The sequence below is a fragment of the Mustela nivalis genome (assembly GCF_964662115.1).
Source record: "Mustela nivalis genome assembly, chromosome: 13".
NCBI classification, from domain to species: domain Eukaryota; kingdom Metazoa; phylum Chordata; class Mammalia; order Carnivora; family Mustelidae; genus Mustela; species Mustela nivalis.
Genome location: NC_139032.1, coordinates 85,644,793 through 85,659,551, shown reverse-complemented (window position 1 = coordinate 85,659,551; position 14,759 = coordinate 85,644,793). Strand labels below are relative to the sequence as shown.

Below are 14,759 nucleotides of genomic sequence, written 5' to 3'. Positions count from 1 at the left end.
GGGAGGGCCCCTCTGTGTGAACAGGCAGCCACAGGCTGCGGCCTTGGAACTCTCGGAATATAAAAATCTTATCAGCAGGAGGGAGCTTCTTCAGTAATTTCAGGGGCAGAAGCCCCGAATCGTGTTAATAGTGTTCCATCAGCACTGCTCCACAGGCGATTCCTAAGTATTCTGTCCCTTGGAGGCTTCTGTGCTGTGCCAGAGGATATTTCACTGGGCTTCCTCAGAGCACCGATGACGTGTTCTCCCCTTGCCTGTTGAAAATTGCCAGCAGTTTTCTGATCACTAATTCAGTTTTGAGGCATTTTGACATTAAAAGATGGGAATGTTTTACCTGGGAAACAGAAAAGAGTTTGGGGATCCTAAGGGCTCTTTTCATTTTGTCCTGCGGGTCCTTTTCAGCCACAGCTGGTAGTGTTTTTTTGCCAGTAGAATTATCTCGTGGGCCTTAAATGAATGTTGTTGGGATTCACTGCATTAGACAAGCCACACCCACAGATCTCTGAGATAAGCTTTTCTCTACCTTAGACTGCTGCAATTTTGGGGTTACTACTTGGGGGGCCAGAAATCTGAGATGGATCTCCTTGGGCTAAAATCAAGGTGCGGGGAGGGCTATGTTTCTTCTGGAGACTCTAGGGAAGGATTTTGTTTCTTACCTTTTACAGCTTCCGGAGACTGCCGGCCTTTCTTAGCTCCGAGCCCCCTGCAGTTGGTGCTGTTCTGCTCATGGCCACAAGGCCTAGCAGACACGAACCCTATAATGGCCAGTGGGCAGTAGTGGTTTTCCTTGGTGTTGGAATACCAACCAGGGCCACTGGGGGGTAGCCGAGTGCTTCACTCTCCAATGGGTGCAATTCTGCCTATGGCCACTGGGTGGCGTTCTTCATTGCCTCAAGAATGCAGAAGCTAGTATTTTCCTGGAAGTTCTTGGGCCAGAGGGATGGGACATGGGGTGTTGCGGGGCGCGGAGCAGATTTTCACCTTGGGAGGGGTAAAGCACAGCTTCTGCAGCTGCACCTGTCCTTTGGGGATGTTCCATCTGCCTTCCGTGGTCCTGTGCCAGGCTTCTGGGGCAGATTGAAGACTGTTAGCTAGGGCTGGCTCTGGTCCCTGTGGCATCTTCTGGTCTGATGAGGAGGCTCCCTCCCCCCGCCCCCAGGAAGTCCTGAAGACTGTGTGTCCACACAGTTTTCTGTGTGGAATCTCTGTGTATCCACAGTCATCAGTACCTATAAGTGGATGCTGGTAGCAATCGGAGATGGTTGAGTAGGAGTTGCCGAGGACTCAGGATTGGAAATAGAATAGGAAGAGAAAAATGTGTAAAGATTTCCCATGTCCCTTTGAGGCACTCTGTGCCATCCTTAGTTCTGGGTGCTTTACATCTCTCCGTTCATCTTCACAACAACCTCATGAGAGAGATAGTGTCATTATGCCCACTTTACAGGTGAATAAACTGAGGTTTTGAGAAGTTAAGTGGCTTGTTCAGGTCATGCAGGCCCTGAGTAGTATCACCAGAATTTGAACTAACAGAATTTGAACTGCTCTTCACCACTATGCTGCACTGGTTCCTGGACCCTGGGGTATGGAGGAAAGAGCCCAAGGTAGAACTGAAGCCACAATGACCTCTTCCTTGCCCACAAGCTTTAACCCTCTCTACTTCCGTCAGTCATCAGCATCATCTCCATCTCTGCCCAGCTCACGTCCGTCTCTTCCCCGTCACCTCCGTCTCTATGTTGTCTCCGTCTCTGTCAGCGTCATTCCCGTCTCTACCACCTCTCTCCTTGCATTCGCTCATCTGTCACCTCCATCTCTCAAGTCTCCTCTGCTCCATCTCTCATCGCCCTAACTCTAGATGCAGTAGCAGAATTATCAATAAGCAGAAAACCAGAAACAGTCTGAATATGGAACAATGTGAGGTTAAGTTCTGACATATTTGTACAACAGAATCCTCTCTGTTGAATTTCACCAATATTTAACCACCTGCTCTTTGTCACACACTAGGACTCCCGTGGCAAACAAATTGTTAAAAGAATGCTGAGAGCTTCCATTTCAAGCTGGTGGACTGAACTCACACATTTCCCCCTTTCTCTTCCTCTAGTTCCCACTGAAATGACAGTGAAGATGTGTAAAGGGAACAAAAACCATAACAGAATTGAGAACAGGTTCAGAGGTAGGGGGCATATACCAGCCACTGTATATGAACTGGGGGGGGTAATTAAAACCCCCTAGTTCTTCATTCCTAAATATGGACAACCAGAGTTCCCCCGATACGTGAGATAAACCAGCTGCATAGAAGGACCATAACCTGATTAATTGGTCCCAGAGGAAATCAGAGACTAGGAAACAACTTTCAAAAAATGAAAATGTACAAATGGTTTCATTCCTCACAGAGGCTACCAAGTGTTTTTGAGAATGTGGAGCCCCCGGAACTCTTGTGCGCCGGCGATGGGAAAGCAGAATGGTTACAGCCATTTCGGAAAACCATTTGGCAGGCTCTTACAGTGTAGTTAAGGGTAAACTTACTACAGGACCTGGTAGTTCTGTTCCACATATAGACTTGTAGCAGGTGTTTACAGCAGCTTTAGTGAGGATATCCCTTAACTGGAACTCGCCCAAATGTCCAATGGAACGCTACTCAGCAATTAAAGGAAATGAACCGCTGGGCCACGCAGCACAGATGCATCTTAAAAGCACTCTGCTAAGTTATAGAAACCAGACACAAAATACTACAAATTATGTGATTCCATTTTGTAAAAGTCTAGAATATGCAAAGCTACAGAGACAAGACTGACTGTCAACGGACATGAAGGAGCATTTTGGCGTGAGGAAAATGTCCTATATCTTGACTGTGGTGCTGGATACAGAGCTGTGTGTACATTCAACCTAAGTTAACAAGTTTTTATACCTGCCATTGTTGAATTTCATGGCATGTAAATAATGGCCATAAGAAAGCTCATTTTTAAAAGTGAAAGTATGTATCCTCAGTGAAAGTATGTATCCTCAGGGAAAGCCCAAAGCCATTTCCATCACAAAGAAAAGTAGAGGATGCTTTGAAAAAAGAAATATATAATAAGATATAATAAAAAATCATTGTCAAAGCACCAATCAAAAGAAGGCTGGGGTGGTGATACTGATATCAAAGGAGACCTCAGAACAAGAGCTATTCCCCAGGACAAAGTAGGTCATTTCATAATGCTGAAGGACAAAAGCAATCAATATTAACAATCCCAAATGTGCACCCACCTGAGCGATGAGCTCCAAGGTGCAGGAAGCCAAACCCTGAGGAAGTGCAGGGAGAAACAATCCACATTCACAGGTGAAGGCTTCCGCACTTCTCTCTCAATTGATGAAACAAGTGGGCAGGAAGTCGGCAAGGGTGTGGGAGACCCGAGCCACTCCATCTGCAACTGACCTAAAGGACATTTGTGGCACACCGTGGATTCTCAACCCCATCAGTGGGCGTCTGGGCAGACGCTAAGAACGAGATTGTAGATACAGTTATTACCATGGAAGACGTGGCTGCATGTGGACATGACCTTGCTTCCGGGAGGGCCCGAAGGAATTCGGACTTCGCTAAGGCTGAACGCTGGCTCCTGTATAATATGTAGCACATTTTATTGAAATCAGAGCAGCTGTTGCAGAATCTTCCAGAAACTCTCCCCACTGCGTTGCCCTGGACCCCACTGTACTTCCACTCCACTACTCCCCAGTCTCATTACAAGGCTTAACAGAAAAAGCTGAGGTGGGCACGTGGTGGCACTGCACAACCCGGAAGTGAATAAAGCAGATCACAGAGTGGGAAGTGTGATGTCCTACTTGTGTCTAGTGACGCTAGAAAGGATATGTGTCGGGAGGAAGCTCTTTCGGGACAGACCCGAATTCTTTTTTTTTTTTTTTTTAATACTTTATTTATTCATTTGACAGACAGAGATCACAAGTAGGCAGAGAGGCAGACAGGGAGAGAAAGGAAGAAGCAGGCTCCCTGCTGAGCAGAGAGCCAGATGCGGGGCTCGATCCCAGGACTCTGGGATCATGACCCGAGCTGAAAGTAGAGGCTTAACCCACTGAGCCACCCAGGCGTCCCTAGACCCGAATTCTTAAAAGAAGTTAACTCTGGAAAGCTAAACCTGTGAATAATTATTGTATCATTTATCCAAGTGAGTTAGTATTTGTAAAGTGCTTAGGGCAACACCTACTAGACAGTTAACTGCTATAAAAATAATTATACTAAATAAATCTAGGTTTTTCAATTTTTCTACCATAAACATGTATTATTTATATAGTGGATAATAAATGTAATCTGCAAAAGACTTCTGGCTCCATTAAAGTCAATAGAAAAAGAGATGCTTTTTTGTTGTTAATGAGATTTGGTGACTAATGATCCAGGGCACTGAGCCCAAGGAAGGAGTCAAAAATGACCTTCAAGTGCCAAAGGGAAGCCTGGCAGACCATGAGAAAAAGGAAATCAATAGATGTTCTTGGCAAGGCCCAGTCTGTGGGAGGCCTACTTTAGGGAAGGGATAGGAAAATGCCCTTCTCAAACACACAAAGAGGCCATGCCCTGATTTTCTGAGTCAAATCTTTATTTGGCAAACAAAGCTCCTTCCTGACAATGAAGCCACATGAGGGGAGAAGTCAGGGACCGCCCCTCAGAAGCATATCCTCCAGAAAATGAGGAGTCAAGAGTCCCCCCTCCTCTGCTGTTGCTTTCGTGACAAGATGGATGCGGTCTGTGGACAATGGACTGTAGGGCAACGAGGCCCTTCCAAGATGCCCCCTTCCCTGGAGACGCAGAGGAGTGGCGGGAATTGGCCCCGGGGGCCGGGAAACCTCATGCCCATGGTCTGCTGGGCTGTGGAGAGCTGGGTAGGAAGGAAGCGCCCTGGAGGACAAGGCTCCAAGGGACTGCAGTGCTGGATTCCAGCTCCCTGGGGACAGACAGGGGCTCCAGGCTCTGGCTGAGGCCCGGCTTGGAGTCCCAGGCAGGCTCCATCCCCCGCTGAAGCCCAAAGCTGGCCCTGAGAGGAGAGGCAGCCACGCACAAGAAGGGGTTGTCATCGCCCCTCAAAATGGGCTGTGATTTCCTCCAAAGTCTTTCCTTTGGTTTCCGGGACACAGGACAAAGTGAAAAGGACACTGAGGATGCAGAAGGCGGAGGCAAGCCAGAAGGCACCATAGGGCCTGAGTACCTCCTGGAAAGAGAGGGGAAGGCCTTGTGTGGACGCAGCAGAAGGTCAGGGGCCCTCGTGTGATCCCAAGCTGAGGCCCCGGACTGCCTTGCCCAGGCTCCGGGGAGTGAAGGAGGGTCTGGCCCAGCCATCTGGAAGCTGGACCAAGCACCATATGGGGTGTGGATGTCGTCCGTCTGTCCGGGGAAGCTGATGCTCACTGTCACACCGGCTACCAAGTGACAGTGGGGCTGCCCCCGCACTGGGGTCGGCTTCCAGGGCCCCCAGACCTGTGCTCCTTGCTCTGCTTTGGCCCTGTGTTGAGTTCCCTGCCTCCAGAGGAGTCTCTTCTTGGTGCCAGCAGGAACGGGTGAGCTCTCAGCAGCTTGAGATGGGGCATGTGAGCTCACAGGGCACTTGGGGCTCACCAGCCATGGGAGGAAAGCAGTTCCCTCCGGTCAGAGCCTGGCCACCCTCTCAGCACAGGCGACCTCCCACGTCAGCTCCTCCTCCCCTGGGACCTGCCCCCCCCACGCCCCCTTGGAAGTTCTTCTCTCGGCCCTTTGGACACTCTGCACTCCCGAGTCACTGTCAGGTCCTTTGCCGTCTCCTCCCTCCTTTGTTGCTCGTCTCCCCACAGCTCCCAGCAAGCCCTTCCCAGCTCTACTTCTCTGCCCTGGTCTTCCCAACGTGTTCCCCAGGGCAGCCCATCGGAGCGGGCCCAGGCCAGCCCCAGGCATCCACGTCTCTCATGGCCTGCCCCTCCTCGCTCTAGCCCAGCCTCCTGGCGGTCCGTTCTCTCTCCGCCGTCCACTGCCACCCCAGTCCGGTGGGGAAGGGCACCCTGTCTACCTCACTGCTGCCCCTGGCTCCTTGAACAGGCCTGGACCTAGTATGTCCCAGGAGGCGTGAGGGGAATGAATGCCTGACCGGATGGCCTGTCTGCTCCAGAACCATCCTCCCCTATCAGCTGGGGAGCCCTTGGGGCAGGATCCAGGTCTGTATCAGTTCACGTGTGTGGAAGTAGCAGGATGCTAAAATGAACAGACGCTCCCACAAGCTTAAGGGGAAGGTGCCGTCATCCTCTTCCTCCATTTTCCGCCAAGGAAGCTGGTTCAGAGAGGGTGAGTGGCACACCCAAAACTGCACAGTGGGAAGTGATCAAGGTGGGCTTGGAGCCCAGGCCTGTCAACTCCAAAGCCAGGGTTCTTCCCACACAGCCCTATACCCTGGCCCCCGTTCCCAGTGTCCAGTGGTGGAGGCCAGTCCTGCTGGTCAGGAGAGCCTGAAGTCTCCCAGATGGTCATAGCCTGGGTTCCTCACCTTATCTGGCCTGTCAGGCTTCCCCTCAGCCCTGACCAGGATGGCTGGTGTCCCAGGAGGGTGGCTTCAGCTTTCATGCGAGGCCACTGACCCTGAGTCTTCCGCGGTTAAGAATAATTCTGAATAGTGCTCCCTACCAGCTGTGAGGGGGAGGCCCTCTAGGCCCGCACTCACCATCACACTGCTGAACTCTTTCGTCACCAGGAAGGCCATGAACCAGTTAGTGAGGACGCACACACCAGTGGCCACGCCTTTGACGTGCAGAGGAAAGATCTCCGACATGAGGAGCCAGGGGATGGGCCCCCAGCCCACAGCGAAGCCTGTGGGAGCAAGAGAGGCATCAGAGCCCATGCGGACGGACCCTCGGGCTTGCCACAGCAGCCTCGTGCCAAAGCCTCGTGGTTTCCAGTCCAGCCCCTCAGCTCTGCGCCTTCCTTCAGCAATGTCTTGGGCCAGTCCCGCCACTGCTTACGCATCAGGCTTTTCTCTCTAGAATGGGGTCATGATGGGGCCTGCTTGGAGGGCTGTTTCGGGGGGGCATTAAGTGAAAGGGATAGAGAAGGGCTTAGCTCAGGGCCTGGGACAGGTCGGGGCCATAAATGCCACGTGGGGACCCATGTGCTAGACGCAAGCTTGGCAGGCCTGGCTTGCTGGGAGCTTCAGGAAGCTGGTGGTGATGGGAGGGCCCCGTAGCACCCCCAACCTCCCCACGGACCCCCTTCTCACCGGCAATGAAGAGGCACACGCTGCCCACCGCCAGCCAGGCCAGCCCCACGCTGGCGCTGGCGGGCTCCATGGAGAGAGGCGAGAGGAGCTCCACGTGTGAGGAGTTGCCGGGGCCGCCCTGCGTCAGTCTGAAGTAGGCACCGAAGGCGCTGGTGCTGAACACCATGACCACACCTGCGAGCGAGGGTGGCGGTGGGCGGGGCCCTGGGACAAGGGGCTGCAGCCTGGGCGTGTGGCTGGCACTCCGGGCTGGGGTCTCGGTGTGGTGTGGCCACAGCAATGAGGCCTGGGTTTCTCTGGGAGGGTTGTAGGCACTGGTGCCCAGACTGGCCGCCCCCACCCCCATCCCACCAGCCCTGGCTCAGACCTTGAACCACAGCCCACTCGGAGAACCTCCGAGGCAGAGCCTCCCTGGCCTGAGCAGCAGCAGGGATTTAACCCCCACGCGGTGGATGGTCTCTGGGTCCTCACCACGGCCCCCCTTGGCCCCCATTTCAAACCGGGGAAACTGAGGTTCAGAAAGGTGAAGTCACTTGCCCTAACAGACCCCAAGCTTCCGAGTCACTTCTCCTCCCAGGTCCTCAGTTTCCACGTTGTAAACGGGGCTCTGATGGCACTTGCCTGGAGGCTCAATGCGAGGGGTGAGGGAAGCTTCAGTGGCCCTGGGAGCGCGGGCCTGGTGTTGGGGGGGCGCCCACGTGAATCTCCGCCTTGTTCTCACGGGTGCTCGGCGGGCCTTTTCCTGCTGCCCTGAGGTGGCCTCAGCAAAGACCCTCAGCCTGTGGTGGGGAACCCGGCCTATGCCACTCTGCTTTCACAGGGCCAAGTCCTGGACCTCAGGCCTCACCTGACAAGGTCAGGAGCAGTCTCCGCCCAGCTCTGTCCATGATGAGGGCCGCCAAGGCCGTGAACAGCACCTGGATGATGCCCACGATGACCGAGGCCAGGCTGCTGTCCTGGGGAGATGGGCCGAGGTGGGTCAGTCAGAGACCCCGGGACTCGGCATCCAGATGAGGCAGGCTGGGGCAGAGGCCTCTTTACCTTGAACTTGGCCTTCTCGAAGATGGTCTCTGCATAGAACATGACAGCATTGATCCCTGACAGCTGCTGGAAGGCCATCAGCGAAACGCCAATGATGAAGGGCTTGTAGATGCCAGGATGCCTCAGCTGGGCCAGACGGAAGCCCTGCTCAGACAGAGGCCGGTGTCAGTGCTCCTCCCTCCCCACTCCTGAGGGACCACTGTCCTAAACCCTGAGCATCAGCTCCTTGTCACCAGGGCCTCGCATCAGGGACGGGTCCCCGCATCACTTTAGCCTTATCATTTGTAAGGTGACAAGATCCTCACCTCCCCATGCCCCTTTCTGATTCGTTGGGGGGTATGACGAAGAGATGACACGGACTCAAAGCCAGGGGTTCCAGAATCCCACCAGCCCCAGGCTAGGCCTGGGCCGAGCGCCTCTCTTGCAGCTGCTGAATCCCTGCCACCCGCAGGCACGTGCTGGGAGTCCCATCTTACAGATGCAGAAAGGCAGGCTTAGGGATGTGAGGGTCACACAGCAGGCAAGTGGCAGAGACGGGGTCTCCCGCCCTACAGCGCCCCACCTAGAACTCCGATTCCTCAAGTTTGCACGCCTGTGTTTCCCCTTGACCCAGCCGGCCTTTTCTCTTCCTGGAGCGGGAAGGTCAAGGCTAGGCCCCTGCTTGCTCACACAGAGGAGAAGGGCCCCACTTGTGCCTCCATTCCCCACGCGTGTGTGAAGCCGTGGGGATGGGCTGTGTGGGCTCCCCTGGCTGCAGAAGGGCCGTACCTCCCCGCTTCCTACCCACCCCCCACCCTCTGTCCCAGCCCACCCCGGCTCTGGCTCCGGTCCCTCACCTGGTGCTCAGCCCCAGCAGGGGCCTCCTCCTGGACCTGCTCAGAGCCCCACAGGAAGTGCATGGCGGCCATGGCTTCCTGGTGCCTCTGCCGGGTCAGCAGGAAGCGGGGGGTTTCGGGCATGTAGCACATGAGCAGCAGCATGAAGGACGCGGGTGCGCAGCCCAGAACAGCCAGCCAGCGCCACTCTAGGACCCAGCCTGGTGGGGGGACAGGGGGTCAGATGTCAGAGCGGGAGTGGGCCAGGCTGGATCTTATCAGGCCGTGCCCGCCCTCTCGCCAACCCAAGGACTCAGCTTCAAGCGTGGGGGGGCTCACTACCTCCGCGTGGCTACACTCCTGTTTGTCACCAATATTGTTGTTGCCAACTGGGGCTGGTAAGTATTGTAGAAATGCTGGTGGGTACGTCATGATGCTACATCGGCTCAGTAAATATTTATGCGGCAATTAAAAACAGAATGAGGCATCTGCTCTTTGTCTAAAAAGTAGGGGAGGGAGAACGAATATGCACAGACTCTGGAAGGCCACCAAGCAGCAGGCGAGGCAGGTCCTTTGGACGGGAAGGGGGACAGCGTGGGAGAGACGCTTCACGGAACACCAGTGGATCAACCGTCACAGAAGCTGATCAAGGAACATGCTGGTTAGGATGAGCTGGAGGGAATTCTGTAGGCATACTGACAGCCGCGTGTCTGTCCCAAATGTCAATGTCTGCATTTGGCAGGGGGTTTGGTACCCCGAGGGGCCCCCCAAAGCAGCCAGACTGCTGGATGGTAAGTGGGCAAAAATCAAAGAGCCCAACCAGGATGACGCCCACTCCGAAGAACCAGACGGCACGTACTCTGGTCCCTCTGGGTCTCAGGACATCCTTTGATAATTCTCATTGACAGCCTTGGACTAGGTGGGGTTCTCATCACTTAAAGACAGAGGAAGTAAGGCTCATTGGGGCAGTGTGACTGGCCCAAGGTCACACAGTCAGTAAGTGTCCCCTGACATTGTACTGTCTGATGTGAAGTCTCTCTCCACCCCAGTTCTGGTGAAAACATGTCTGCCTCTAGAAGCTTCCTCACGCTGATCCCAGCTCTGACCCTTGGGTCAAATTGCAAATTCAGTACTTGTATTTCTGAGAGACATGCTTGGGCCCTCCAAGCCCCTGGGCTAAAGAGTTTTAGGGGTGTCCCAGCCACCCCCTTGAGTCCTCAAGTTTGTCACTGCACAGTGAGGTACTGACCGAACCAGTCAGCCCCTACCCCCATTGCAATGGACTTCTGCCCTGGGAAGATGAGGACACCCCCTTCTCCAGCTCTCCCTGGAACATAGTCACAAGACCCACATGTCCCAGGGGCTCAGGGAGCTGGTCTATATGACAGGCTGTGTGACCTTGGGCAAGTCTCTTGACCTCTCTGAACTTCAGTGTCTACATTTGTGAAATGGCCACACAGCCATGAACTGGGATCAAAAGAGAGGCTGTGAAATACCTGCCAGGTAGGCCAGAAGGATGCCTGTGACGACCATCAGTTGGACACAGGAGCCCAGCAGCCCCCTCACTGCGGGGTAGGAGATTTCAGAGATATACACCTGTGGGCAGTGAAGAAGAAACTTTACTCGGGCTGAGAGTTCTTAAAACTGAAAAGCCTCAGCCCTTCAGAGTTGAGGAAAGCCTTGGCGGGGGGCTGCTGCAAGCCAGGTAAGCAAGCAGGTCCCAAGTCAGCAAAGCCCTCCCCATACCTCCCCAAGGATCAGCAGCAGGTGTTTTAAAGGGGAGTAAGGATATAGATACATGGCTTGCTCGGTGTGTGTGTGTGTGTGTGTGTGTGTGTGTGTGTGTGTGTGTGAGAGAGAGAGAGAGAGAGAAGGCCACAAAGCCTTTCAAACTTCGATCGCATTGTATGACTACCCTTGATCAAACCAGGTTCTGATGCAGTAGGTCTAGGGTGGGGCCCAAGATTCTGCCTTTCTTTTCTTATTTTATTCACTTATTTGAGAAAGAGCAGGGAGCAAGGGAGCGGAGGAAGGGGCAGAGAGAGAGGGAGAAGCAGACTCCTTGCTGAGCAGGGAGCCCAAAGTGGGGCTCCATCCTAGGACCCTGAGATCACGACCTGAGCTGAAGGCAGATGCTTAACCACCTGAACCACCCAGGGCCCCCCGCAAGATTCTGCCTTTCTGACTACCTCCAGGTGACACCCGGGCTGCTGGTCCCAGAATCACACTCTCAGTGAGAGTGAGTGAAAGCCAACTCTTTGCCTCAGTTGCTACCAGTGACTGCCACTGTTTCCTCTGGGATCCGGGGTCAGAAAGGTCTTACCCATACTTCTAGGTGATTCTGTACCTTATGCCCACGAGTAAGATGGGCATGTTTTTGTCCAGTAACAAAACCCAAAACATAAAATCCGACTCAGCTGCTACCTGCCGCCCAGCAAATACGGGTAAAATGAGTGGTGGGAGCAAAAGGATGACCAGGGAGGACTCTGAGCCACTACTTTTAATCTTGACAGGGTTGGCGTGTGGCTGGTGGACCATCCGAGCCTCGTGGCCAGCAGAACGGTTTACTGGTCACCCCGCAATTTCCGCTGCCAGGGTCCAAGCCCTCCACAAGCCACACCAGGGCTCTATATGCAGCTTTGCTTAATCCCTAAACCACTGCATGAGGTAAGGCCATTATTCCCATTTTACAGGGGAGGAAAGTGAGGCACAGAGAGGTATACTCTGCCCCAGCAAGTGAAGATCCCTGGATTTCACCTGGGTAGACGGCTCCCAAGTCAGCCTGGACAGTGGTGCACTGGAAGATGGGAAGCAGCGGGAGGACTAGCTCCTGAGTAGTGAAGGGGAACAGCAGAGCCCAGCGGCCTTTGCTGCCAGGACAAACAAGAACAGGATTTTCCTGCTACACCGTAGTCAGTGGTCCCAATGACAGCGGGAGAGCTAAGCTTTACTCTAGGCTTCTGTGACCATCCACAGGTGGTATCTTATTTGTAGAGCAAAAGAGAGGCCTGGTTAAGTGGCACAGTCCTGGGTTCGAGTAATAGCTTCGCCACTGCCTAGTTGTGACTCGACAAAGGGCTTCAGTTTCTGAAGCTCACTTCATCTGTCATCGAGGATAACGGCGGCTCCTTCCAAGGCCGGTTGCGGGGTCGGGGTGGGGTGGGGTGGGGAAGATAAAGCCGGCGAGGGGCGCGGTGCCAGGCACCCAGGACGCCACAGCCAGGGAGAACCACGCCCCCAGTCCTTCCCTGTCCCAGGGCGCGAGGCTGGGGGGCACTCACCGGGGCTACGAGCGAGGCAATACCGCAGGCCAGGCCGGTTAGGAGGCGGCCCCCGAGCAGCATCCACACGTTCTGGGCCGCGGTGATGACGGCAAAGCCGACCACGAAGGGCGCGGTGCAGAGCAGCAGGCTCAGCTTGCGCCCGGCGCGGTCCACGAGCCAGCCTCCCAGCACGCCCCCTGCCGCGGCTCCCAGGGTCACGATGGCCTGGGGGCGGGGCGACCGCACGGTGGAGAGGGGGCGCCACCGCGCCGCAGCCCAACCTCGCCCTCAACTCCAGCCCCAGCAGCCTCCTGGAAGAGGGTATGGGGGTCCCAGGCTGGCGGTCGGGGGTAGGGAGCGGGTGACCCCCGGCAGGAGAGCCGGGACGCACCGGGCAGAAGGTCTCAGTGCCCGCCCGAAGCCAGGTAAGCGCGGGAGACCCTCGCGCGTGGGGTGGAGGACGAGGGGCCCAGGTGGGGTGGAGGGTGAGCCCGAGGCCTCACCCCGAACCAGGAGGCGGCGGCGTCATCGAGGCGCAGGGCTGGGGACGCGGCGCGGCGCAGGCTCGGGATGGCCGGGGAGCTGTAGCCGAGCGCGAAGCCGAAGCTGAGCGGGCCCAGGGCGGCGGCGAAGGCGGCGAGGAAGACCCGGCGGCTGAGGGGAGCGCTGCGGCGACAGGGCGGCCGGTGAGCGGCGCGGGCCTGGGCGCAGCAGGAGGGGCGAGTCTGCGTCCCGGGCCCGGGTCACCCCCACCCGCTCACCTGCCGCCGGGCGGCCCCAGGAGCGGCTGCGTCTCCTCCGGGTCCTCCGGCGTCATGTCCGCAGTCAACGCCTGCTTGGTCAGCTCTGTTGCCTGAACCGCCACGGGTCCCGCGAGTGCAGCCGGTACCCGCCTCTCTGGGCAGAGCCGGCCAATAGGCGGGGAGGGGAGTCTTTGGGGTGGGATGGGGACGGCCAATGGGAACGCCAGGCGGTGGTAGCCTCGCCGCTAAGCACCACCCTCCAAATCAAAGCCAACCAATAGGAGAAAAGATCCGGTTGGCGACGCCCACTGGAAACGCCCTTAGGACCTGCCTAGCCAGTGCTTAGGTGGGGCGGGGTTTGTATGTGGGCCTGGAGTGGAACCGTCCAATAAGAGTGTGGTGCGAACCCAGAGGCGGGATCAGAAAGCGAAGCGGAGCCAGCCAATGAAGGGGTAAAGCGAGGATTGCATGGGCTCCTGGATCCGCCTCTCTGTCTAGCTTCAACCAATGAGGCTAGCAGCAGGACGAAGGTGGAGCCACTACACAGCGCAAGGGACTTCCCGCACGGACTCAGGGCAGCGGCGCCCCTGCTACCTGGTCCGCTGTGCGGTTCCTGCTCTGAGTCAACTGGTACCCTGGGGCCGGGGTTCAACGCGCCTGGCCAAGCTCAGCCCACTGACACCCGCAGGGAGGAATGTCCTGGGCCGCTCTCTTTCCTCTCGCAACCTGGGCTGCTGGGGGCAGAGGCATGGCCCTGCGCGCTGCAGCCGACCTCGGTGCGGGTCATGACTCGGAGCCCGCAGATTGTTGACGGCTACGAGCCGACAACCACCAGGACCTCGAGGTGCTGCGGAGCTGTGTTGGGCAGGGCCCTCATATGTGTGACTAATCGGGGCTTAAATGATGAACCCCGGGTTCCCAGTTAAGTTCCACTCACTTCATAGGCCATCCTGATTCTGGAATAACACCTGCCGTCTTGGAGTCTCCTGCGGCTATTAATAGCCAACTTCTTCACTTGAGCACCCAAGTGACTGCTGGAGGTAGGATGATGTTAGAGCTCTGATGTTAGGGCTCGGCCATTTGTACCCAACCCTTCTCTGGGTGAGGCAGCTGAGTTGGGAGTGCTGAGTAATTCTTGAAAGAACCAGGGCTATGAGAGTAAGAGGTTTGGCTTCTAATCCCTCTCTGGGCCTCTATTTCCTCATCTCTAAGTGGGGATGACAATATCTACCTTCCGGGATGGTTTTAAGCAGAGGCAATATCCACGAAAGACCAAGCACATGTGAGGCCCTCAAATGCTAGCCCATTTGATTATGAAAGTCGTTTGACCTGGTGCAACCTCCTGATTGTACTATCTTTAAAGACAGGCAACTGCCCATCTATGCTTCCACAGCAGCTTGTACTCGAGTTATAAATTCTTATCTCAGCACTTATCTCTGCTGTGTGATCACTTGTTTACTTCCCTCCCTCCATTAATGGATGTGACCTCTTCCTCCACACAGTGGGCCCCTGGTGTTTGCAGAGTGGACGAATGCCTCCAACTCCAAGGGCATATTGCTGCCAGGGGTAGGCAGAAGGGCTTATGTGGACGGGATGTTCCAGTGAGCCCAGCCAGCACCAGCCCTCCAAGCCACAGTCCCTTACAAACCTGCTTCTGCCCTCTGGATGGTGGTCTCCCTT

At 55.6% G+C, this 14,759-nt stretch overlaps 1 protein-coding gene across 7 annotated transcripts; it reads right to left on the bottom strand.

Annotated features, from left to right (window-relative positions):
- Window positions 1-56: 56 nt before the first annotated feature.
- SLC2A8 (solute carrier family 2 member 8) lies at window positions 57-13,228 on the bottom strand. 7 transcript variants are annotated; one of them, XM_082695675.1, is made up of 10 exons: window positions 13,098-13,228; window positions 12,840-13,002; window positions 12,355-12,561; window positions 10,570-10,669; window positions 9,095-9,294; window positions 8,259-8,402; window positions 8,065-8,173; window positions 7,218-7,391; window positions 6,666-6,811; window positions 57-254 (listed from the first exon to the last, which is right to left on the bottom strand). In XM_082695675.1, the coding sequence occupies exons 1-10, from the start codon at window positions 13,151-13,153 to the stop codon at window positions 72-74; spliced, it is 1,482 nt and encodes a 493-aa protein (XP_082551801.1). In that variant the 5' UTR covers window positions 13,154-13,228; the 3' UTR covers window positions 57-71. The 7 variants fall into 7 exon arrangements, 6 of the variants coding, with proteins under 6 accessions (XP_082551801.1, XP_082551804.1, XP_082551802.1 ...); XR_014301993.1 differs by lacking the exon at window positions 57-254 and adding an exon at window positions 4,566-5,192 and having other exon boundaries at window positions 8,259-8,287; XM_082695678.1 differs by lacking the exon at window positions 57-254 and adding an exon at window positions 4,566-5,192 and having other exon boundaries at window positions 6,583-6,811.
- Between the last annotated feature and the right edge of the window lie 1,531 nt (window positions 13,229-14,759).